The sequence below is a fragment of the Mytilus edulis genome, chromosome 3 (assembly GCF_963676685.1).
Source record: "Mytilus edulis chromosome 3, xbMytEdul2.2, whole genome shotgun sequence".
Lineage (NCBI taxonomy): Eukaryota > Metazoa > Mollusca > Bivalvia > Mytilida > Mytilidae > Mytilus > Mytilus edulis.
Window position 1 is genome coordinate 21,264,092 of NC_092346.1, and position 27,943 is coordinate 21,292,034.

The window sequence follows — 27,943 nt, forward strand, 5'->3', positions numbered from 1 at the left end:
AATATTCCTCTCGATACTCTCTTTTGATTGTAAGAAGCTTCTGTCCAAGTTTGGTAAAAATCCAGGATAGTTTATGAATCTTATAATGTTTTAAACACTTTAACTGCAGACTGAAAGTAATTTTAAATGGAAGATAAACTAAGTCCATTTACAAGTAAAATACAGAAAAAATGGAATTATTTGTACAAAATGAACTTCTGGATACTATCTTATGTTCAGAAACAACCGCTTCTGTTCAAGTTTGGTACAAATCCAGAATAATATAAGAAAGTTATTAAACTTCTAAAAACTTTAACCACAGAGTGAATGTAATGTTTCCTTACAGAAAAACAAATTCCATTTATAAGTAAACTACGGAAAAAAGGGAATTTAATATTTAGAAAAAAATTACTTCTGGATACTATCTTATGATCATAAACAAGCTTCTGTACAAGTTTGGTACAAATCCAGGATAGTTTAAGAAAGTAATTAAAATTTCAAAACCTTTAACCACAGAGTGAATATTTGTGGACGCCGCCGCCGCCGACGACGACGACGCCGACGGAATGTAAGATCGCTATATGTCTTGCTTTTTCGGCTAAAGTCGAAGGCTCGACAAAAATGATATTGAAAATACAAAAAGTACGCAAATGCAAGATATAATGCCATTAAATATTAGGACTAAAAAAATAGACCTACAAACAAAGACATACAACAACAAACAACGCATATCTAGACCATATATATCTATTAAAAATAAAACAGAATAGGGTAGCTTCCAATTAACATGATGACTACAGCATTGAGCAAGGAAATGATAAACGGACAAACGCGAAACAACAACAACCACTGAAATACAGGCTCCTGGCTTGTGATAGGCACATACATAATTTTGGCTGGATTAAAAATTTGCGTTAGCGCTCAACCCTCTCCGGACCTGGGACAGTGGTGTAACAGCACAGCAAAAGAAAATAATATAAAAATCAGTGTAAACAAACCTAACTCATCAGATCGATACAAAGCAGGAAAACAACTCTGAGAAAAACACAGACCATGCAGACGTGACCTAACATTATTTTATCAAACTTTAATAGCAGATCATAGCAGGGTCCTGACAACACCAGATTAAAGACATAAAAAGGCCTCAAAATCACATCTCAAAACAGCGATAGTATCCACATAGAAAAGGGTAACTTTAATGGTAACAAAAAAAAATCCACATTTTAAGCACCAAGTAATGTAAAAAAGAAAACCATGATAGACCAGTTAATAAATTATTGTTATTTTTACAACTCTATTGTGTGAAATTTATCTATTTTAATGTCGAGTTGTCCAAATCTTCCGGGTTAAAAATGCCTTAAACACTTATGAGTGTTATAGATTACTTGTTATTAGAAAACATAACGGAATTCGGCCGTTTGGTGTTGATCACCTACTTAGAAATATCCATCATGTACTAATTTTCCCTTAAAAAATATTACATGAAGAGTGACAACCCAATTCCTGCTTCACATGTATATATATTTAGATACTTAGAATATCACCAAGAAAGGCTGGTAACGGGAGGGATTGTGCTTGATATTCATAGGATGAAGACATAATCTTTCAATCAGTTTAACTAAGGTCTGGAGCTGGCATGTCAGTTACTGCTAGTAGTCCTTTGTTGATTTATGCATGATTATAATTTTGTTTAGTTTTTTGTTACATATTCTGACATCGGAGTGTGTTCGTTTTTTCTACATTGGCTAGAGGTATAAGGGGATGTTGAGATCTCAAAAAATGTTTAACCCCGCCGCATTTTTGCGCCTGTCCCAAGTCAGGAGCCTTTGGCCGTTGTTAGTCTTGTGTGATTTATAATTTTAGTTTCTTTAATTTATATATTTCGGAGTTGAGTATGACGTCTGTTGTCACTGAACTAATATACTTACATTTGTTGAGGGGCCAGATGAAGAACGCCTCCGAGTGCGGCATTTTCTCGCTGTATTGAAGACCCATTGGTGGCCTTCTGCTATTGTCCGCTCTCTTGTCGGGTTGTTGTCTTTGACACATTCCTAATTTCCATTTTCAATTTTATGGATGGACGAATTTCTTGTTATTTTGTGACAATAAAATCGGTACTGAAGTTGAACACCTTTAGATTATAGATTTAACACTTTTTCCCCATTATTCAAATTAGTTGTGTTACTTTCAACGATCGTTCATTTGGTATCGTGCACATTTTTATTTTGGTCATTCAACAGCAATAAGGTTAGAAATCATTGTCTCTCTACTCGAATATAGAATATTCTTGCTACCATTAACATGTAAATATACATTTATCATAACTCGCCTTATCATTTGATATAACATACCAACATATATTTTATTGAAGTAACACGACGGGTGTTACATGATGAGCAGGATCTCCTAACTCTTCCGAAACACCGGAGATCAATCCCAAGTTTTGGTGAAGTTCGTGTTCTCAGACTTTATTTTTCTATGTTGTGTTTTGAGTACTGTTGTTTGTCTGTTTGTCTGTTGGTCTTTTACTTTTTGAGCCATAGCGCTGCATGTCAGTTTATTTTCTACTTCCGGGCTTCCGAGTTTGTATGTCCCTTTTATATCTTTCGCCTCTCTTTTAGAAGTTGTCACGTCTGCAGCGTTTTTTTTTTTATTTTCACCAGGAACGCATACAACATATTATTTTTAAAATATTTGAAAACCATGTATGTATAAGTATTGTAAGAAGTGACCAAAAGGGGCCATAATAGGTCATATATAGATATGAAGGGGCGGATTTTAAAATGACACACATTACATTTGCGCGAAGAAATGCTATTACGTTTGCGCGAATTTACCTGTAGTTTACCTGATTGTTTTTTACCTGTAATTTGTTTCTCGATTATTGTTTTGTACATAAATTGGCGATCATACCATATCTTAGTGATACACATATATAAGACAAGTCTTTATTTATTCATATAAACGAGACCGTTTTAGAAAATATGCCCTGAAATTTTAAAGATAATCGGATATTGTGAAGTAAAAGAAACAGAGAAACATAGCATGGGCGGAAAATTTCACCATTTTGAAATTTCAGAAATTGTTGAACGGTCAACTGAATTTTCTCTTTGTCTGTGCATTGATTCTACAAGGGCTTGGATATCGTTACCGCGAAATTTAATGTAAGTAGACAGTCGCCCGAACTTTTATAGTAATCTCAACGAAAGTGTAGATGGCTGGATGAGTTGAATAAAACTGTTCATTGTGATGGTTATGAAAAGACTCTGGCCAATTTGTTGGTACGTTTTGGTTCTTCATTGGACACACAGCTGTCTACATTGTTGATGGAAATTTTGACATGTTGCTACTTTAATGTTCTACTAAATAGTCGGCAAATTTGTAAATCAATTGATTCTTTTTTAATTTGTTAAGTTAATTTGTTCAAATTAATTTCAGTTTATTTAAACATTATTAAGTATCTTTTTTTTTTTATAAAAAGTTATGGATTTATTTTTCATTCATTTTTGTATAAATCAGCGCAAATGTAGTAACTTTTCAACAGGTAAATTTCGCACAAACGTGTTTTTTTCCGCGCAAATGTAGGACCAATCCGCGCAAACGTAACGAGCCGATATGGGGCCTATTTGGGTAAATCTAACTAAGAGTAACGTTGACGTATCTGTAAGGCGATTGCTTATTGACTCTTTATCAAACGATAAAGTGTTATTTTTATTTTTTATATATGCATGCAACAGGACTCAGTATCATTTTTATTTCTCTGTATGTATTTTTATATGTGAAATAATTATGACAATATAGTCGTTAAAATCAAGCTCGTAAGTTTATAAAGTTATTTTAACACAACACATCAGTTGCGAGGATACATGTTAAACAGTGTATTCAGCTTAGGAAAATGGTACCAGTAGCATTCTAGTCGTACCCTATTTTACACACATTCACTTGTTGATATTCTAGAACTTTTTATGGTGTTAAATTGTCTGTTTGATACTTTAACCTAAGCAGATGTTTGAAAACAGTAATTAGTTTTTAACTTTATGTTGCTCTGTTGGACCTGTCGATTGCTACTTTTGTTACCTAGACTATCATATCGTATATCAGTAACAATGGCGCTTCACCAAACCAGATTTGGAACAGCATCAATAATATGTTGATATTGTTTAATGATGATTGAGAGTTTTCTTTTTTTATTTATGTATGATTGAAGGTAAAGAGTGTAAAAATTTACTTCAGTCTAACAGGTTTCTGCTATGATCAACAAAAGCCAGATATTTCGGCTCCATCTCTCTCTGATTCCGACTGTCTACCTGACGCCATGTACAAAAATTAAAGAGTAATTAAAAAGATCTACCTTTAACGTTTGTCTCTATTTAAATAATCAAACATTTCTCATGTCTGAGAAATGTTATAAATTCTCAAATCGTTTTTATGAATTTTATTCTGTCTCTGTACATTTTAGATAATGGATATTCATTAATATGGTTAAGTTTGTTCCCAAAGAATATGAATTGCTGTGATCCACAGAAGGTAGGAATATTAATTAACTTAAGTATATTATATAATTCTTTATATAGATTAGTAAAATCTTAAGAGGACGTAACTACAGGAAGAAAAGTTTCCAATAATATGAAAAAAAATCACTCTAATTTAGGAATCTTTTTTAATTTCCTTTTAACTTCACAAATGACAATGCATCACAATTTTCCATATAACGAATGTCTGATTTCTTTATAAGTTTTAATCTCCTTGCATTCGGGTTGAGTCAGTACGGATAATGACCCTACACATAACATGCTAAGATACATGCGTAATCAGTGACAGCAGCAAATTAAAATCGAGGGAACAAGTCAAATATTATAATTAGATAACGATGTTTCAATAGTTTTGATAACTGCATATATTTTCTGCCGAAAATTTCGGGTGAAAGGAGGTGGGGTGGGGGCAAAATATTATCTTTGGCCAATCTCCTTTGAGTTTGTGCATTAGTCACAATACCAACGTAACCGCTTTTATCTTGAATGAGAACTTTCCTCTTTCACCCCTTTATTTGCCAAATTAATATGAATACAAGTTGTATTTTTTCCAGTTTTTTTTAGGATATCAAATTTTTTGTAATCAGCACAAACTCATCTTAGTCCGCAATCGTATCTTTGTTGCATGCTATTGACGTTAATTGTGCCGATAATTAAATAGTATGTACAACTATTTTGTACAAATAAGAAGATTGGGTATTTGTGTCAATGAGAAAACTCTCCACCCAAGTCATAATGTGCAGAAAGTAAACCAATATATATCAAAGTACATCCTTCAACACGGAGTCTTAGTTCACACTGAACAGCAAGCTATAAAAGGCCCCAAAATGACTATATATAGTGTAAAACAATTCAAACAGTCAAGTCTATATATGAAACGAGAAACACTAATGAACCACATATCAACGGCAAACGGCAACCAGTGAACAACATGCTCCTGACTTAGGACAGGTGCAAACAAATGCAGAAGGTTTTTACTTCACAATAGTTTCCCGTATGTTTCATTATGCATATATATAATTTTATTCCATAAAATGTTTAACAAAAATACCGAACTCAAAAGAAAATTCCAAATACGTGAAGTGCTTTAAATCTGACAAAATCAAACGCTATCGAAACATTGCTGTATCCATAAGCGACGGAATGAAAAATAACGAGACATTAAGGGGTTTGGGCCGAGCAAAAACTATGTTTGGCACACATATGACAGCATCAAACTGACTATCCATTGTATACCCTGCAACAAGTGTCTATATTTAATATTAGATGTTAGCTGTTATACGTGATTGGCACGAACTTCGTACTTTATTTAGCCTTTTTATTTTTTTTAATTCGAGCGTCACTGATGATTGTAGACGAAACGCGCGTCTTATGGGGCGCCGAATGGGACTCTTGTGATTTTGTACTCGAAATTCAATTTTGTACGGACAAAAGTGAGTTTTGTTCAACAAAAATGAGTTCAGTTTAACAAAATTTGTAGCAATTTGTAGCATACTACAAATTTAAAATTTGTCATGCAAAATTATCTTTCAGTGGACAAAAGTTACTTTTGTCATGACAAACTTCATTTTTGTAATACAGACTTTACTTTTGTTACCTAATTTGAAAATTGGGCGACAAAAGTCAATTTTGTATGCAAATTTGTTTAGTTTGGATTCTGTGAACTAATTTGCATGCACAATCGACTTTTGTGAGACAAAATTGACTTTTGTGAGACAAAATTGACTTTTATGAGACAAAATTGACATTTGTGAGACAAAATTGACATTTGTGAGACAAAATTGACTTTTGTGAGACAAAATTGACAAAATTGAATTTTGTCTCACAAAATTGAGTTTTGTCTCACAAAAGTCAATGTTGTATGCAAATTTGTTTAGTTTGGATTCTGTGAACTAATTTGCATACAAAATCGACTTTTGTGACACAAAATTGACATTTGTGAAACAAAATTGACAAAATTGACATTTGTGAAACAAAATTGACAAAATTGACATTTGTGAAACAAAATTGACAAAATTGAATTTTGTCTCACAAAATTGAATTTTGTTTTACAAAATTGAATTTTGTCTCACAAAATTGAGTTTTGTCTCACAAAAGTCAATTTTGTCTCACAAATGTCAATTTTGTCGTCACAAAATTGAATTTTGTCGTCACAAAATTGAATTTTGTCGTCACAAAATTGAATTTTGTCGTCACAAAATTGACTTTTGTGAGACAAAATTAACTTTTGTGAGACAAAATTGACTTTTGTGAGACAAAATTGACTTTTGTGAGACAAAATTGACTTTTGTGAGGCAAAATTGACTTTTGTGAGACAAAACTCAATTTTGTGAGACAAAACTCAATTTAGTGAGACAAAATTCAATTTTGTCAATTTTATCTCACAAAAGTCAATTTTGTATGCAAATTAGTTCACAGAATCCAAACTAAACAAATTTGCATACAAAATTGACTTTTGTCTCACAAAATTTAATTTTGTCTCACAAAAGTGAATTTTGTCTCACAAAAGTGAATTTTGTCTCACAAAAGTGAATTTTGTCTCACACAATTGACTTTTGTGTTTTAATTTACATATCAGGTAACAAAAGTCAAATTTGTATGCAAATAAGTTTATATTTGCATACCTTTTTGACAAAATTGACTTTTGTCATGACAAAAATAAATTTTGTCTACAAAAATGAATTTTGTCATCACAAAAATGAATTTTGTCATGACAAAAATGAATTTTGTCATCACAAAATTGAAGTTCTCATAAAACAAGTCTGTATCACATAGTTTTGTAATACAAAAATGATTTTGTTACGACAGAATTGAATTTTGTACAAAACCACAAGAGTGTCATTCGGCGCCCCGTACGTCTGGCGCAAATACAAGATTTCAATCCCGATATCTATGATGAGTTTATTTGGCATAATAATAATCTGGAGTTGTCTCGCTTCTCTCTCCCACTTCATGATTTTTTAATCGTAATTACTTTTACTTTATTTGAAGTTTTCTGTTATTTGATCCTTTCCATGTTTTTGTTATGTGTGCCGCCAGTGAGCATACTATATGTAGCCAATTCGTCCCTCTGATTATTTATATATCAAAGTTAACAAACAAACTAAATAATAAAACCAACCATAATATTGTAATTAAAAGTAAAGAGTCATCACCCGTTACTAAGTACTGTAACTATTTCTAAAAATTACGATAGGAAGGTGTCAATTTGAAATTTTGGTCCCTCTCTCTATCGGCGACAGACTGATTGTAGAGTTTATTGGTACTTATATGTATATAGCTGGTTAATCAAATAACCATGATAAAAAAATTATACAAAATTTGTGAGTACATTTAATTCTTCCGTATAATATATAGAACAAATTATATCTTTAAAACAAATACAATAGTAAATTGTAATACTTGTTAAGTATTCGGAAACTATTTAAAAGAAATAATTGGCTCTAACGTAAAACGTAAAATACATGCTTAAAGTCTGATATTGTGATGCTATTCACTTACGAATATACTTGCCATACTTACCTTTATTTTACATTTTAAAGGTATGTGCTTCATATCAGTTTTAAAGTTATGAAGTGCTCAAGATAGAATTCCACACAGCAAAACTACTTTTCGAAACATAATTTGAATGTATTTTGAACCATTTTTGGCACCAAACCATTTTCATTTATCATTGATTGAACGTTTTTCTAAAAATATCGTTAAGTACGCTGCCAATTTATATAGCGTTTGATACGTTAATTGTACTGAAACGTCTGTTGGTCTTTAAAATAAAACCATAAACTTAATAAGATATCTTAAAAACTAAGTACGATATCTTGTGAACTCATTCAGATATCTGATATATTGATAAAGATATATTATTGAGTCATTGAGATATATTTACAACTATAAGATATATCGTAATAAAAAAATAAAATCTTTAAATGTATTAGGTATCGTATAACCTAACAGAGATATCTTATAATGTATAAAAAAAAACGTATTAACTAAAAGAGATATCTTATATTTAAGGGGTTGTATTAAACTAATTGAGATATCTTAACAACTTAATGAAATTTCGAATGTATAAAAAAAAAAGATATCTAATAACAAAATCAGATATCTCATTTACTTATTGAGATATGTTATAAACTAAATAACATGGACTAAATATTGACTAAGACACTTACAAAATTAATCTTAAAGAGACATCTGATAAATTCATCATGTACAGCTTATTATATATCGTTTAAAGTTATATAAGTTTAAAAGAGGGACGAAATATACCAGAGGGACAGTCAAACTCATAAATCGAAAATAAACTGACAACGCGATGGCTAAAAATGAAAAAAAAGACCAACAATAGTACACATGACACAACCATAGAAAACTAAACAACAAGCAAAACGAAACCACCAATAACTAGGGGTGATCCTAGGTTCTCCGGAAGGGTAAGCAGATCCTGCTCCACATGTGGCTCATGTAATAACACATCCTGTAAATACTGGCTGAGACATTATTTGTCGAAATGCGGATCTGGTGCAGAAAAATTGGTACCGTTAATGTTATTACTACCACTGGGTCGATGTCTCTGCTGGTGGACTGTTAGTCCCCGAGGGTATCACCAGTCCAGTAGCCAGTACTCCGGTACTGGCATGAAAATACGGATTTTTTGTGTTGTTAAATTTGCTGTTACAAAATGTTAAAAAATTATTATAAATTAAGGAATGTTTCTCCCTCATGCAAAGCTCTGATTCCTTTCACGGATTTGGCTATACTTTTTGGAACTTTTGGATTATAGCTCTACATACTTTATATAAGCTTTGGATTTTACATATTTTGGCCACGAGCATCACTGAAGAGACATTATTAATCGAAATGCGCATCTGGTGCAGAAAAATTGGTACCGTTAATGTTATTACTATAGTGTAAAACCATTAAAACGAGAAAACCATTGCGAAATATTTAACCCTTCGAAAATATTCACTTTAGAGTTTTGTAAACAGGAAATTTATATAAATGACCACATTATTGATATTCATGTCAACACCGAAATGTTGACTACTGGGTTGGTGATACCCTCGGGGACGAAACGTCCACCAGCAGTGGCATCGACCCAGTGGTGTAAATAGTTATCAAAGGTACCAGAATTATAATGTATTACGCCAGACGCACGTTTTGATTACATAAGACTCATCAATGACGCTCATATCAAAATATTTATAAAGCCAAACAAGTACAAAGTTGAAGAGCATTGAGGATCCAAAATTCAAAAAAGTTGTGCCAAATACGGCTAAGGTCATCTATGCCTGGGATAAGAAAATCCTTAGTTTTTCGAAAAATTCAAAGTTTTGTAAACAGGAAATTTATATGAATGACCACATTATTGATATTCATGTCAACACCGAAATGTTGACTACTGGGTAAGCCTAGTTTTCAAAATGTATTAACTTTCCTAAATTTCTTGTAGTCGTTACATCTCTGTTAATTATCTGGTTGACCGTTCACAAGGATTAATTATTATAAATTTTGGTAGTGTAACTCCATCTTATATCAATTAGAGAAACATAAATTAAAGAGACTGAACAATATGGTAGAAGTGAGCACTTCATTAAATATTATAACTTGGATTTACATGTTATAAGAAAGGATCTTGTATTTGATGTCATCTTAGGAATTCAGTCAACAAATATTTAGACTGCAAAAACGCTTGTCTATTGTCGAAGACCGAACGTTTGATCTATATCTATATATAGAAGATTTCATCGGTTTTTGTTTGATAATTGTAACATTGACGTACATATAAAAACTTGTTTTTCTACTAATTATATCTACATTCTTGTTTCAAAGACATTAGACTGTGAATAATATAGGCAGGGTCAATGAGACAGAAACCCGACGACTTGATGTGGTCTGTGTATTCCCGATTTCTGCAATACTTTCACAACTTATATTTGTTAATATATTATATAGCATTATATGATTTTGCAAACATAATATTCACAACAGTTAGCGCGTCCAATCATCCATTCACCTTTTGGCAATAGTTTTTCCCATTCTAGTTTTAATATTTCTAATGTTTTATATTAATATATAACTATTATAATGACAATGCAGTTTTATGAAGTTCTGCTTGGCAACATGTCATAAACAACTACTAGCATATTGACAACCAATTGTGTCTGTTTCAAGAGTGTACTTATGTCATCTAAAGAATTTGTACAAACATAAATGCATTAATACTTTATTAGACATTCTACACTTTAGTCAAGTGTTTAGAATAATGTTTATCCGTGTTTCACTTACTTTAGGTAAACAAAAATGCCATAGAAGTGTTAAAATGATAAACTATTACCTCCGTTTGTACTATTTCGTGTTTGTTTTGCATAATAACATGTCTGTCAAATTGGTAACAACCTTTCATTGGCGGCATGTCAAATCCAATCAGTCGGCAGCCATCTTCACAAGGGAGATTTGTTTGTAACTTACAAAATGTCACATAGATCACGAACAAGATCCTTAAAGAGGCAAAACAGATGATGCTCTTTAAAAGAAATGCGATTTTTATGGAAAATATTTTGTTCTTACTCGAAAAGCTTGCATAGTGTTAACAAAATAATTTCTCAAGAAGGCGTAAGTTTATTATCATGAGTTTAAATGCAATTAATAAACGCTTTTCAAATCAAAGTTATTTATGGTATCATGAATTATTCAAAGGTTTTAATCAATTTTAGAATTGATATCTAATTACTTCCTCTGGAATTGTTCCTCGTTTACAGTTATAAAAAAGGTTGTTTTTCCAAAACAAACAAAATACATGTAAGATCTTTCTGTTTTTCTAAGCACCGATACACCAACTACTTAAGCATTTAAGAACATCTCATAAAGAAAAAGGCAAACTCCTAGGAGAAAAAAGGCAACCATAGTATACCGGAATTCATATGTCATCAATCGATTTAGAGAAAACAAATCAGGGTTAAAACAAAACCCGGTGGTAACACATCAGCTATAAGAGGAAAATAAGGGAACAACAGGAACACTGAAGTGCAACAAAAACGCCAACATACAAAGAAACGAACTTTTTGATAACAACTGCCGTATTCCTGACTTGCTACAGGACATTTTCAGAAAGAAATGGTGGGTTGAACCTGGTTTAATGGCTAATCAAACTTCCCGCTTCATGACAATGTTAAAAAATATTGCTAAAATGACAACAATGCGTGATAGAAATACAGCACAAACACACGCAAAAACATTCATCACAGAGAAAAGCACAAGCTTATACTATTATACTAGTAGTCGACATCACAATAAAACCACAAACGTACACATTCCATCAACGACAAACATCACAGGATATTTTAAACAGGGACGCGCTTACGTATATCTAACATGCAATCTCGAAAATTATACAATATTTTAACAATACCCATAAAACAGGCATTTTAATTAATTATTTGGACTACAAACGATAAGACATAACAGATTATCTAACCGAAACCATAACAGAAACAACAACAATAAATACAGGAATGTTGTATGTACAAAATACCAAGCCACGTCGTATAGAAATTCAAATTCACACTCGGCATAACAGTCATATTCAATATATTTAGAAACATACTTATTGTAGATAAGTGTTTGATGTTGATAAAGTCATATAATTATAGAAGGTTTTGCAATTAGTTTTTTTTTTGGACTCTTAATACATTCGCTAAAACTTGTGGTGTCAATTCAACCATCAAAAAAATATATAAATTAATGTATAAGTGATCTACACCACAGTGGGAAAACTAGCTTTCAATAAAAACATAGAAAAGCATCAAGAGTCATAAGAATTTTTTATCATAGACAAAATTATGTATACAGTAAATCGAGGTTATATATGCACAAATTAGGAAAAAAGTTGAACAGACCTATCAACGATCTGTGATCAATAGCAAATTCTTCAAAGGACACAGCACAACAAAATAAACAAGACCAGTTTTAAGAAATGCACATTATCGTGTTTTGAATTAACGATGTAGTTTGAGCATTCAGAAAAAGCAGCTAACTCTTTTATAACGACACTAAAAAAAGAGGCTCTCGAGAGCCTGTGTCACTCACCTGACTCTTCTTCGGTTTTTGAAATCATATAAAAAATGATAAAAATTACAACAGATCTAAATAATTAAGACCACGTTTGGTTTAATATTGGCCCCGTAATTTATTAATATATCCTGGTGGCCATCTTAAACAGTATATCAGCAACAAAGTAGCAACACTTCATCAGCACCTCATAAGGAACATTTATGACATGTTAAGTTTTATTCCATACAGTCGTTCTCTGAAAGAAGATATTTGTATATATTTCCCAGAGTGCTATGTTAAACTCAATCCCCTGCTGGCAGCCGTCTTTAATGATGGATCAGCTGCAAGGTAACAACACTTGGTCAGCACCTCGAAATTCGTGTTAAGTTTAGTTTCATTCCATGCTGTGGTTCTCTAAAAGAAGGCATTTGTATGTATTTCCCATAGGGTCCTATGTTAAACTAAGTTTCCTGCTGGCGGCCATCTTGGTTGATGTATCGGCTACAAAGTAACAGCACTTCGTCAGCACCTCATACGGAACAATCATAATATGTTTGGTTTCATTCCATTCTGTGGTTCCCTAAAAGAAGACATTTGTATGTATTACCCATAGGGTTCTATGTTAAAATAAGTCCCCCGCTGGTGTCCATCTGCGTAACTTTCAACAAAAGGAGCAGGGTAATTTGACTAAACTGTTTTAAAGTTTCAACACTCGGGACTTTTGGAAATACATTGGTAACATTGGTATTGCGAATAAACGTCGCTAAAACATTCCATTCAAAATAAAAACAGATGAAGGCTTTAGTAGTGATGTTGATGTTGTCCTGGACAAATGGAAAACAGATTATGAAAAATTATTTAATTGTGGTGATAATGGCAACTTTGATAACAATCATTTAGACTGGGTAAAGGTAAACAATCATATTTTTTCGACTAGGAACTGTGACACTTTAAACTACCCTGTTACGAGACAAGATGTCATTGACGCTGTAAATAGGACTAAATTGAATAAAGCAGTCGGTTTTGACTATATTCCTGCGGAAAGTTTACACAATAGCATACGTATGGACCTGCTATTTAAACTTATTTCATTCTGCTTTCAAAATGGTAACGTGCCTGATTTATGGTTAAATGGAATTATTAATTCTATTCTAAAAAATTATAGTGATTGTAAATTCGATCCAATGTCATATAGAGGTATAACTATTTTATCTATCCCAAAAAAAGACATGTAACATTTTTGCTGACATTTTGAATAAGCGTTTAAATAAATGGCTTAATGAAAATGAAATTTTATGTGAAGAACAGAACGGTTTTCGAAAAGGTAGAAACTGTACAGATCATGTTTATGTATTAGATACTATTGTCAAAAGCAGAAAAAATGCAAAACATACATTTGTATGTTTTGTTGATGCAAAGAAAGCATTTAATACTGTTGATAGAGACTGTCTACTATTTAAATGAGAAAAAAACTGGTATCAGCGGTATATTTTTAAATTGTATTACTTCTTCATACAGTAATGTCAAGTAAATAACTTTATGACATCCTTTTTTCCTGTTGCTCTTGGTGTAAAACAAGGCTGTATTTTATCGCCGACTTTATTTTCTATGAAAATCATTTAGTCTAAGATATTAAAGAAGCAAATTGTGGTATTCAAATAGATGAAATAATAGTCTCTAAGTTATTATATGCTGATGACATTGCATTGATTCCATTGATGCAGAAAAACTGCAAAAGCAGTTAGACATTTTAAACAAGTGGTGTGAAAAGTGGAGATTACTCTAAATAAAAACAAAACCCAAATTGTTCATTTTAGAAATAAATCTATACAAAGAAGTAATTTTCAGTTTTCAAATGTGGTGAACTTTGTCTTGAATATGCAGCTTGTTATAAATATCTTGGTGTACTTTTGAATGAATTTTCGGATTATTCTATAATTGCCAAAGAATTGTATAAATAAAGGCAACAGTAGTATACCGCTGTTCAAAACTCATAAATCTATGGACAAAAAACCAAATCGGGGTAACAAACTAAAACTGAGGGAACCGCATTAAATATTAGAGGAGAACAACGACACAACATTAAAATGTAACACACACAGCAACGGACTAAGCATTAGACAACATCCGATGAGAATAACCAATATAACATCAAAACCAAATACATGAATTTGGGATAGAAAAGTACCGTGACACGTCTTATAGTAATGTGAATTTACACTAAAAAATAGGAGAAAACAAACGACACAACGGAAACACAACGTGAAAAATGTTACACACACAGAAACGAACTATGATATAACAATGGCCATTTTCCTGACTTGGTACAGGACATTGTTAAAGAAAAAAATGGTGGGTTGAACCTGGTTTTGTGGCATGCCAAACCTCGCACTTTGATGGCATTGTTAAATATAACATTAAAATGACAACATAATAATACAGGACTACAATACAAATAAATAGCAGAACGTATTAGGCATAGAAACACATGAATAATAGATAACAAAAGGCATCAGGTTTAAAATTCATTACGTCAAAAACGCGCCTCGTCCAAACATGACTCACCAGTGACGCCCAGATATAAAAGTTCGAAAGTCAAAAAAAGGGGGACAAAGTTGTACAGCTCTGAGGATCAAAAGTTGAAATAGGTTGTGTCAAATACGGCTAGAGTTTTTTGCTTGTGATAAGAACATCCTTATTATATAGAACAATTTATGCTATTGCAAACAATAAATTTTATCAAATGAATATAAAAGATTTACATGATCAAACTGACGTTAACTAATTACAGAAAACAAAACCATAATACATAGTGCAAAATAAATCAGCTAATAGAGCTCTTGGTGTTATTAAAGCTAAATTTTGTAAAACTGGTGGTACGAATTTTGATGTATTTATTAAATTATATGACACTTTAGTCAAACCCATTTTTACATATGCTTCTGGTGTATGGGCATAAATATACATAATTGTATAAATAGTTTGCAAAACAATGCTTGTAAAGTTTTCTTAGTCTTAAGCAAAAGAAGCAGCAATTTAGCTGCTAGAGGTGATATGGTTTTTTTTTTATCAGATGATGCACTACTAAATGTTGAAGTTTTTAAACTATGGAATCGTCTTAAATGTGATAATACCAGCAATATATGTAAAAAGGTTCATACCTGTGCGATTAGAAGAAAATAGTCATGGGATTATAGAGTTTTACAGTTAGCTCGTAAATATAGTTTGATTCAAAATGTAAAAGATGAAATTAATATGAGTAATATATGGAATTCTATACAAACTTTTGAAAAAGAATCTTGGCACCATGAAGTATGGAATGATACAAATAATGTCAATGGTAATAAATTAAGATTTCATAGATTGTTTAAAACTTGTATTGGTACGGAGTCTTATGTAAAGGTAGTTAATAATAAATGCCACCGACGTATTTTGTCACTATTCGGAGCTGGTTCGTTACAACTTAAAGTTGAAACAGGTCGATATTCTAGACCACCAGAACCTCTACAAGACCGTTTATGTATTTTTTGTGATAGTTGCTAAATTGAAGATGAAAAACACTTTCTTTTTAATTGTTGTTTTTACTCTGATATCAGACATGAATTATATGCCAAAGCCTGTCTTTTAAATGTTGATTTTGAGTATTTATGCAATATTGAAAAACTTCGTTATCTTATGTGTAATGATAATATGGTTCCTCATTTAGCTAGTTCCCTTTATCATATGTTTTATCGACAAAAACATCTAAAAATTATATATGGTTTTTTTTATTTTAATTTACGAAATACTCTTTAAATGTAACAAAGGTGTCCTTTTATATATAAGTACGTCTGAGTCGGTGACAACTCTACAACAGATTTATGCATTGGATCACCAGCAATGATGGTGATACATGGCTGTGTACCTTATGTATATACAACTCGTCTAAACATCAACCCAACAATGTTAGACCTGTAAATTTGCTTTCGCAAATTTTTGTTCTTCCCTCGCCGGGATTCGAACTTATGCTGCTGAGATATCGTGACAGCACATCGCCTGCATTGTAGCCGTCCCGCTAGACCACACGACCACCTGGGCTTCACAAAAATAAAGCTTTCGGTGGCCGTGTGTTTCCTTTCCTCGTCAGTTTTAATCTAGCGTCGTACTACAGTACATGATATATAAGGCATGGAGATGTTATTGTTACAGATCAGCTAAATTATCTATAGTAAAGGATCCTACAAATTAATGCAAGATACAGTCACAGAAAATAATTATATTTATAAATACGTCTGAGTCAGTGACAACTCTACAACAGATTTATCCGTACTTATAAATATAATTATTTTCTGTGACTGTATCTTGCATTAATTTGTAGGATCCTTTACTTTTGAGTTTTAAATATGTGTACGATTGGTGCAACGCTAAAAATAAATTTGTTTAAAGAATTTCAATATACTATACAGAAGGAAAGAAATGACATACTTTTAGTTTTAATATGCAAACAAAAATGAAGAATGAGCGTTGTGTAAATGAGTAAATTTTTTAAAACACAGGGCAATGAATTTATATTGTTAACCTGCAAGATGTCTATTAAAAAGTCTTTGTCGTTTCTTTTTGTCGTTTCTTTTTGTATGAAGTAAGCACAATTATTGTGTATGTTATTGTTTAGAATGAAACAATCACATTAAATGTTAATAAATTCACATGTATAACTTTGTTAGGAATATTGAACGAAAAATATGGATTATTTCCAATGAAAAAGACGCGTAATTATCCACAGATGTTGTTTAAAGTTTTAATTGTTTACTGTTTCATAGGATTTTGATGAAATCAAGCCAAAGACATTAATTCAAGTCATTTAAAAAGACCAATCTGCGATAAGAGGGCACATACAGTCCCTATTGGAAAATCACTAATATAACGGTATACCAGACACCTGATGTGTGTTAATAAAAGGTTGAATGCAAAGTTATCGAAGAAAATAATTACGGCAAAATACTTCTTCAAAAACTAGACTTCTAAAACAAGAAGTTTGTGGAAATAACTAATCTTTTATATAACAATAATATATTATAACTCTAATTAGTATATACTTATTACATTCATTAACCAATCCAATTTATTTTAAAAAAAAAACAAGATATTAATCAGCGCTGTTAATTGATGCGTGTTCAAGATATATTTGGTAGAATGTTGCAACTTTAACATTGTATCAGTACACTTGTGCATCAGTAGACACCAGAAAAAAAATCTGACATAGTTTTATTCTTTTTAAAGATAATGGGTTTATAATGGGTCCACCGCATTTATGCTTTTGGATTTATGACCAGCATTTTTTCGAAATAATATGTGAAAATTGAACGTTCGAGGTATCTTTAAGTATTCCTTCTTTATTTACATGTTTTGAAGTACTTGTTTTAAAACACGACGAAGTGTCAAAGGACAAACTGCAATGCAATAATTTATAATTAAATGACGATTTGAAAATCACTCTGGTGTGAAAAAAAAACATGAAAATAAACAATCCACTTTTTGTGGATAATCTGGTTAAAGCAGAAAAATGTGTCCTCAAAGGAACACTGGCAGAGAATCTTAAGCGTTTCTCAAAATAGTAAAAATGTTATTTACATTTGCTTTGTCACAAAATGATAACGAGTTCCATTTTCTCGTAGAATTTTAAAAGATAGAAGTGAATCTTGTTTTCTTGCGCATAACAATGCATGTTTGCGTGTACGGACGTACTGGATTTGGATTTTCTAAAAATCGGATACGGATTACCATCTACCTCTCGAATTTCTCGGAGGGAACTGCAATTTTTCTTCGTTCTTCAAGAATTTAACACAAAATTCTTGTTTCGTTTATAGAATTGTCTGATTAAATGTCTTTGTGCAAAAGTTGCTAAATAAATGTGTTACGGCCAGAAATTACCTTTAAATTGTTGTAGCCAACAAAAGACACAAATCAATAATAAAATTTAACAATATTTATTATACAAAAGTTTACAAGAAGTATTACACAAATATTACTGTCAACTTAACTGTCAAAATATGAGTCCAATCTTTTATCTTTATCTGTATCCGGATATCTTTCGGAATCCAATCTGAATATTACGGTCACAATCCAATATGATGTTATTTGTAGAATAAAAGTGTCAATCCAAATGCTATGAATATAAATGTCTATCGATGTCTAAGTCTAAGTGTGTGTGTGTTTAACTTTAGTGTCTGTATATATATAGTTGTCATGGAAAATTCTAAAACACTCTATAATGGAACGTCCTAGAAAGTTACAACGGAAGTTTCTAGTGAAATGTAGATGTCTATATAACGCATCTTTTATTAGGATCATTCTGGAATCCTTATGTAAGTCGAATGGAAAGTTCCAATCATTCTGTGATTGTTCCAGTGATTTCTAAACTGCACAGTTCTAAGATTATTCTGTAAACAACTATCAGGCCACACAACACAAATCAGGCCAACATAAATAAATACAATAATTACAAAATCATAACAAATGCAACTCGTCTTTCTTTTCGTTCAGGCATTCTAACGCACATTCACAATCTGAGATGCACAATGATCACATTGGTTTCTAATTCATTGAAGAAATAAGGCCGAGGTTGTAGATACTTTATCCAGTCTAAATGACAGAAAGTTGTTGTTCTATTAGACAAGTCTCAAACAAAACATGTCTTTTGTTTGTCTATTTGTCTGTTTGTCTGTTTGTCTTTTGTTTGTCTATTTGTCTGTTTGTCTGTTTGTCTTTTTCTTTTTTAATCATGGAGTTTATTTTAGAAATTATTAGTTTGGAGGTTCCTTTTGTATTTCGCCTATCTTTTATTTGCAAATTTCATTTCATGAAATGTCTATCTCAAAAACTTGAACTTGACAGCAACACTGGGAATCCTACATTGACCGCTACACCATTCACGACAGGGGAGATTTTAGAAAATTACAAATTACTTCTTTCGTATTTGCATTTAAAAGAACGACGAAAATCTCACATACCGTCTTTATTCTCGATACTTTAACTTCATATGTCATCATAAATAACGATTTAAAGCCAGATAAAAGTCCAGATATTCGACCTAATATCTTTCTAAAGTTCTTACCACCATCTGATGTGGATTTTGATTATTTCTATAGAAGTACTCCAAAATCTTCAACAACATTTCTTACAATTTTGCAGTTATATCAATCATTTCTATTCATCTACATTGTACACTACTGTAATACTTGCTCAATTGAACGATCGTCTACATCGTCTTATCAAAACAGAGGTTTTTTTTCAACAAAAAATGGGAGACGGATATTTAAATTCCTTGAAAAATCATACTTTTTGAAGAACCACACTCTTTCAATAATAAATACACCGAAAATTATATCATCAATCTATGATTCCAACTTTACAATTACCAACTTCCCATTCCTCAGCAGTATCATACCGTTTGTCCAATCGTTTGGCATTTACATATCTCAATACTCGATATTTATTATCAGTGGTGTGCTCATTAATCAAAAACTGCAACGAAGAAAGTTATGGACGTCAACAAAAGTTCAATGTAGGATAAAAGAAAACTTAATTTACATAGTTATTCCCCCTAACCCCCTCTTAACTTAATTGGGGAAAATACTTCACAAAAAACATAAGAATAAAAATCCCTATAATCCAGCATGCTTTCACATAATAAATGCATAAAATTAGATACTGAAAACTATCTGCATGTATAACATTTTGACAAGCTGGAATTGTAGATAGCATTTAATTTTTAAAACTGTTTCAAATGGGTGTCATTAATATCTTAAGTTGTTTGAAAGCTCATTCCAGAATTTTGAAGCCTAGTATCAAATAGAATGGATACCATAACGTGTATAACTGATCTTCTGAAAATAACTGAAAGAATAATTATGTTTCATAATATTTATAAGACCATGTGGAAACTCTTTGTATATTGAATGACGACTGTCATTATAGACCGAATTATATCTTATGCCTAGTTGTATATTTATCGCTATATTTTCAACTTCGTGAAACTGTTATCTACATTTTGAATAACATTTTAATAAACAAACAAAAATCATAGATTTTGTTGTTTGTAACGTCACTAATTATAATGTTCAGATTTTGATCTAGCAACGGTTTATTGGAACTCTTTGCTGGTAGTACGCATAAGATAAGATACTTTAAAATGACTGCTAGTACCGGTGTTAGCTGAATTCTAATTGTCGATTGTTCTACATGTATGCACTAAGGAACACAACAGCGGGCAATATCATTAACTTTATAACTATAAAGGACAAAGAAATCTAACAAATTCTGCGATAAGTTACCCGAACATCTCGGTGCAATATACAGAAAAAAAACCATGGCGCACATCAAGTTGAATTTTAGAAAACTTGGCAGGAAATATTGTTTGAATATGTAATATAATAAGGGTAGACTGCAAAAAGAGTTCGAAACAAAACTTGCTTATTAAGAGAAAAAGGAGTAATATACAGGAGAAGTCATCTACAAAATAAATACGTCATAACTGCGGTTAACCTAGGTTAACTATACACATTAGGTAGTAAAGGGATCACAATGCAAATACACAGTAATAACTATGAACTTAATTTGATATTTGTAGCCATTTGAGTGTTGAAAAACGCAAGAAAACACCATTCACTCAAAATTAGAATTATATCGAACCAAAATAACAATAATAATGTCTTTAAAGAAACCAAAACGACTCACTAAACACTTTTTTTCTTAAAGGAAGTTTCACATCAGGCTTTAAAGCAGGAAACTTTGTTCAAAAAGGTCTGACACAAAAACACAATATTACGGTTAACAGTGGTGATAATGGTTAGTTCGTGGGATAATCAGATGCAAATTCTAGACCGGACACCTTCAGAATAATTAGAATTCTTTTAAATATACAGACGTACGAATTCAACAAATATACCCCTTAAGGCAAGTGAGATAACAAATGGCTATGTATACGCCACTTGAAGCATGATACAACCGTCGCATGTCAACAACGGAAAGTTTACTGCAATTGAAAGCAACTATGGATACAGTTGTATCTTTTACACAGTGATTTGTGAAAACAGTCAATGTGCGTTCCTTTCTGCTTTCAAATTGACAATGAGTTGGAAGGTCATCAGAGGTTTGGTCAAGGTGAAGCTAAGAAATGAATTCAACCTAACTGAAGAAAAAATTAAATATAATGTGAAAGTGGGGATTAGAACTGCAACAACATTATACTGAAAATAAAAGAAAAGACTTAATGTTTTGTTGGATAAACTTGATTTGACCCTAGCAGTTCCGAAAATAGTTATTATGCAAAATCATTTCACGCTTTGATCCATATAGAAGGGAAAGAGACAAATAATTTAACAGCCATTTTCATCAAACGACAGTTGGACTAAATGTTAAAAAGAAACGACATTTTGGGAGTCATCCAAATTTGGACAGTTGTATCAGTAAATTCTACGTTATTGTGTTGTACTTGTTTGAAATATTATTTTTTGTATAATAAAAGAATCGAATATGTTGAAAAATGCATTTGGAACATCAACATTAGTTTTTAAATTGTTTCAGCCCCTTAAAACCCTTTTTGCAATTTCCTGAAAAGGCAAAAAAGTAAAATCAGATATATACTGAACTCCGAGGAAAATTCCAAATCAAATGGAAAAAATCAAAAGCTCTAACACTTCAAACGAACGGATAACAACTGAAATACTCCTGTTTAACACAGGCAAGCGTTTGTATATGCCAAAGTAAATTTCAAATGTATAATAGAATGAAATTCAAAACAGTGTGGCTGTGGCCATTGATTGACACATTAAATGCATCCATTGACTGGGACAATTTAGGTGAACGTTTGTATTTAACGACCACTGCTCACTATGTACTTTTTAAAGACACTTAAACTATGGGGTCACCAAAGGTTCTCAACACCTTAATAAAGTAATTCGAAAAATTAATCAGAAATAACACGATGTTTTGATTTATATCAATTATATAAATCAAAACATAAAGGTTATTCCTGATTAATTTTTCGAATTATTTTATAATTAAAGGCGTTAAGAAACCTTTGGTGACCCCACAGTTTAAATCTCTTTCGTAGGTACGTCGCGAACAGTGGTCGTTACAGACAAACGTTCACGTAAATTGTCCCAGTCAATGGAAAAATTTAATGTGTCAATCAATGACCACAGCCACACTGTTTTGAATTTCATATTCTAATGGCTAAACAGTTACACTTTGGCATATAATAGCGCGTTTGTATGGAAATCATGAAAACTCGAAAGGCATATAAGCTTTAAAAACTTTTATATTCACACAATAAAAAAGAGAATAGAAAGAAAGTAAAGCAATACGATTTATGGTCCATGAGAAAGATAATACAAAAGATACTAGAATTGTTACATGCATTCTCGATATGATTGCAGGAGCTTATCGTTACTTCTCTCAAATCACAGACGTTTTGTCTGTTTGTTTAATTCATAATCCACTGAAATGTTATCAATTCAACAGGGATTACTAAAGAAAATGGCACGATTCTAGACTGCTAATGATAATCTGTGTTCTAACCATTATTAAATTCACTATTTGATAGTTGATATCGAAACCAAAACATAGAATCGTTGCCAATTAGGCCAAATCATTTCTTTGATGAAAACCTTCAAAAGTACAACTAACTTTACTGCTACAATATACAAATTATTTGTTATAATGAAAGGTAATGATAAACTGGGTGTTTTCCACAAAAGTATGATAATCGACATCAAAAATACTGCAATCGAACAACAACGATGTACCTTTTAAAGTCAGTGTGATAAGAACTGAAAATATATAAATTATCCCACAGCTTTGGCGTTTGATACGATTGTTTTTTCATTCAAGACAGCAAAACATTATAAAAAAAATGATATAAAGGGCTCGACGAGAGCTCATTCTGATTAAAACCAGCCCCTATTATCCACGTGCGTTTGTAGCCTAGTTTATCTTAAACTTGCCTAAACACACATGTAAATTATTAAAAACATTCAAAGTTTTCGTGGCAAGGAGAGGTTAAAACTTTTAATATTCGCTTTTCTCAGTTTAGAAGATGTCTTTTCGATCGTTTGAAGTTTTCGAAAAATATGCACCAAATCTTTGATGAACTAGAGAATATAATCAAACATTTACATGATTAAGTACTGCCACACAGTAATATTGTTATCATAATATTTCATCATGTTCATCATATCAGCGCAATAAATCACTTCAGATCTTGTAATAACGATCACAATGTCTATATATATAGTTTATTCAATTAATTCAGTTCATCGTGTCATTTTAACTAAATTAAACTAGTAAAAGTTGCTTTTGTACCCTAAAAGTAAATCAAGTTATCCATCCCTTTTCTGAATCATTCCTGTTTTGACATCGAGGTAACATACCCCATGACATAGCGGATGGTATCTTTTATGACTGGTCAAACTTTAAAAGACTGTATTACCAGACCATACATGTGTTACAAGTTTAGGTATCACAAAACCTAGTTTAACGTAACATGTTATTTACTGCTTCTACCGAGTCAAGACTTTGAGAACGTATCCTATGGTCTGATATTAGTATAACGTAAAAAAAATAACTGTCAAATGCAAGTTTAGATTGGTCAAATATACAGACAGTACACAAGCGAAACAAATCGAAAACAACGAGATAGCGCAAAACAAAAAAGGATTACACGAACTAGGAAATCTTCACACTGATATTGAAAATAAAAATCACAACCAGAAGAAGAATAAGCTTCGCCTTTACGTATATCAACATATCAGAAATAAATTTATAATGACTGTCTTGACTCGATAGAAGCAGTTAATAACATGATTCGTTAAACTAGGTTTTGTGACGCCTAAACTTGGAACACATGTATGATCTGGTAATACAGTCTTTTAAGGTTTGACCAGTCATAACAGATAACATCATCCAATATAATTGGGTAAGACAAAGGAGCATTAACTTAAGTAAATATAAACACTAAAGCTCTATTAAACAGGGTGTAACGTGTGTTCTCATAAGTCTGTTTAATATTATTGTTATTACAATGTAGTTGAGTACGAATACGTCACCAATGGCAGACTAATCTCCCCACAAAAAGGATAATTTCATTACTTTCACGAAGGAACTAATAAAATCCAATTACTGGATGTATGAAACATATTTCCGTCAAGTAAAGTATCCATTTAAAATACAATAATCTTTAATACTCTAAAACAATGAGAGCTTGTGATTACATAACATCAATATGCGAGGGTGGTGAGCAATTAACATCAAACGAAAGCTGACGTAAAATACCGACTTTCGCGATTTCTAACTTTGTAATGTTACAATTATCAGCAAATTATCTACTACTTTATCATTAATTAAACACCAATACTTTCCATTGTGTGAAATACTTCCGCACAATTTCACTTGAAATTTACATTTTATGGAATAATGTCATTTGAAATGGTTTCAAAGTAAACAATGAATTGACATAATGTGCTTACCTAACAATAATTATATTTTTGGAAGAACAAAGAAATTTAAACAAAAGAACAATTTGAAATGTGAATCATATTGTATGATTTTAGTCTGACGTATATTCTCTATTAGTTAGTGCGAAGGCTCAGCTGAAAATGTTGGTCTCCGTCTTTTCTGAAATATCATTAACAAAATCCAACAAACATAAGTTGAAGAAAGATTAAAAAAAGTAGTTGGAAATATAGAAATAATGTTTTTGGTAAAAAGTTCAAGATAATTGGTTTCATTACAGGGGCAGTTGCACTTATACTGATGAGTCTTATGTAGACGAACCGCGCGTCTGGCGTAAATATTAAATTGAAATTCTGGTATCTGTCATGAGTTTATTATACTAAAGAGCACATCGGTCTAGGACCTTCAACAGTTCAATGACAGGTTTTCACCGATGTCGCGAATTGAGTTTACTTAGTTACTGGTTGGTTTTTATCTTTTATACTATAAATATGAATAAACAGCTTTACACTTTGGAAAACTATTTGCAAAAACAACTAAAATACGAATACTCCAGTAAGTACCTTTATGCATTTCAGTAAAATATAATTAAGGTTGCCATTTCTACAACTTCATCAGTTATAGGAAGTAAAAAGTGACACACAAAACTACCAAACTCCAAGAAAAATGCAAAACGAAAAGTCCTTTATCGAATGGCAAAATCAAAAGCTCAAACACATATTCCTGATTTGGAAAAGAGAACTGAAAGACGGGTTACAAAAACAGTAAAAATATTCATTTGTTTAACCTTTGTGCAAAAATTGGGTCTTCGGTACTGTAAATGAAATTCTATAAGAAACCTATTATAAAGCGACATGTCAATAGCTAACTGTTGGGTGGGCATAATGTCTATATCAGTAGATTAAGTACGGTTGATTCGGTGACTAATGATTGTTGTAACTGTGATTGTGTTGTCTATTTTACCGGAGTAAAAATTATTTTCCTCAACCTAATTTATTGTGTCTCTTCCATGAACCTTTTGCCATTCTATTCATCGAAATGTATCGGAGGTCAGTATGGAATCTGAGTACCAACTACAAACGATTTCCCGAACTGAACAGGATCTGATCACCTTCTCGGATTACCTATGTTCGTTCCGAATTTGGTAGGGCTTGCATCACTCAGTGATAATTTGTTGTGAACTGTTGTTTGTTTCTTCGTCAGTTTTCTTTTGGTGATGGTGTTGTCGCCTCTTTTTCTTCTAACCAATGTGTCTTTAATGGTCTCTTCTTGATATCTTCTTTCCCTTTTTTAAAGCCTGTGAATATCAAAAAGTGAGACTCGTTCTAGAGAATAATAAATAAATAAGTACTTATTTAAATGTTATTACTTATTATCGATACCAGCTGTTACAGACTATTGGTCATCTATAATTAGGTGAATCGCACTCCCAAGATGACTTCACAAAACAAATCTGTCTTCACTAAATAATAACTTTTGGGACTGGGAATTATGTGCAGGAAAAGTGAATTTCATCATTTGATTATGAATTGATCACTAGAGTATTCCAAATATTTATCACAAATGTTATTTTTGTTGCAGATTAAGATGACTAAACATATAGTTTTTAATAGCCATTATGCATGTTTCTTGTACAAAATACTTGTATTATTTAAATCTGATAAAATCTGATATAAATACTGATACATCGTATCAAAATCAAAATTTATGATCTGAAACATGAGTGGGCATTTAAGAATGAATGGAAAATTATACGAAATATTAGATATTACTTATTGCTGATATTAAGTACTTTCAGGTAAATATAACAATTTTGATATTTATTGAAGTGTAGATTAACTTATTTCACCTTATATATCAATTCTTAAATATAATATTCAAGTAGAGAAATATTTTGTCTTTTATAAACTTGCACTTTTGTATGCTAATTTCTACATCGTATTCACTTGCGCCGTTCATCTGCACTAAAGTATGTACAGATATAATCGGAGTCTGAACAAATGTTCCTTAGATGCATTTGGCAATTATGTTTAAATTGGGTTACTTTTGGCCATATGGCTTCTACTTTTTATTTCGTATGTATACTTTATCCCTGTCTTTATGGGAGAGTTAGGCCGTTCCCGCTGAATTTAAAGCCCTTCAGACACACGACATTTATAAAAAAAATTATAAATTTCCTGTTACAAAACTATGAATTTTTCGAAATACTAAGGATTTTCTTATCCCAGAAATAGATTACCTTAGCCGTATTTGGCACAACTTTTTGGAATTTTTGGTTCTCAATGCTCTTCATCTATTTTTTTTATTTTTTTTGGCTTTATAACTATTTTGATTTTTGCGTCACTGATGAGTCTTATTTAGACGAAACGCGCGTCTGGTGTATTAACTTATAATCCTGGTACATTTGATAACTTTTTACTTTCAATGACTAAAGGAAACGATGTTTAGCGAACATTTTGAAATAATTCGTTATTTCAAAACACAAATTACCTATCAATCTGACATGTTTCTAAATACTGGAAACATTACATAAACATAAGGGATTCCTACTTAGCATGCCTACTACCGAGAAGGAACAAAATATTTGATTGAACAATTTCGCATACTGAAGCTATACAAATATTTGGGAAACACTAAGTAATAGGATTCTATGATGATAAGAAGAAAAATAAACAAGTCGGGGAAAGAAGAAACGATGACAAACAAACAAATTATCCACATATATTATACAGAACCCAAAGTTTGACCAACGCGAACACACAAAAACTCAGGTCATCCGAAGGGTAAGCGGCTCTTCATACGACTCACAAAATTGAAAATCCCGTGATATTTTTTTTTTTTATCTTATTACCATAGTATTCACCTTGATGTATGACTCTCTTAGTATT

At 31.7% G+C, this 27,943-nt stretch overlaps 1 protein-coding gene across 6 annotated transcripts in view; it reads left to right on the top strand.

The window, feature by feature from the left end:
* Positions 1 to 4,467: 4,467 nt before the first annotated feature.
* Positions 4,468 to 27,943, top strand: part of LOC139514202 (chordin-like protein 1) — a 48,769-nt gene continuing 25,293 nt past the window's right edge. For 3 of the 6 annotated variants that reach the window (XM_071303015.1, XM_071303017.1, XM_071303016.1), the window contains exon 1: positions 4,468 to 4,506. In XM_071303015.1, the coding sequence (XP_071159116.1) occupies positions 4,483 to 4,506 (24 nt within the window). In that variant the 5' untranslated portion in view covers positions 4,468 to 4,482. Of the gene's footprint in view, positions 4,507 to 26,701; positions 26,854 to 27,943 lie in introns of those variants that run through there. The other 3 variants (XM_071303018.1, XM_071303022.1, XM_071303020.1) reach the window with 2 other exon arrangements.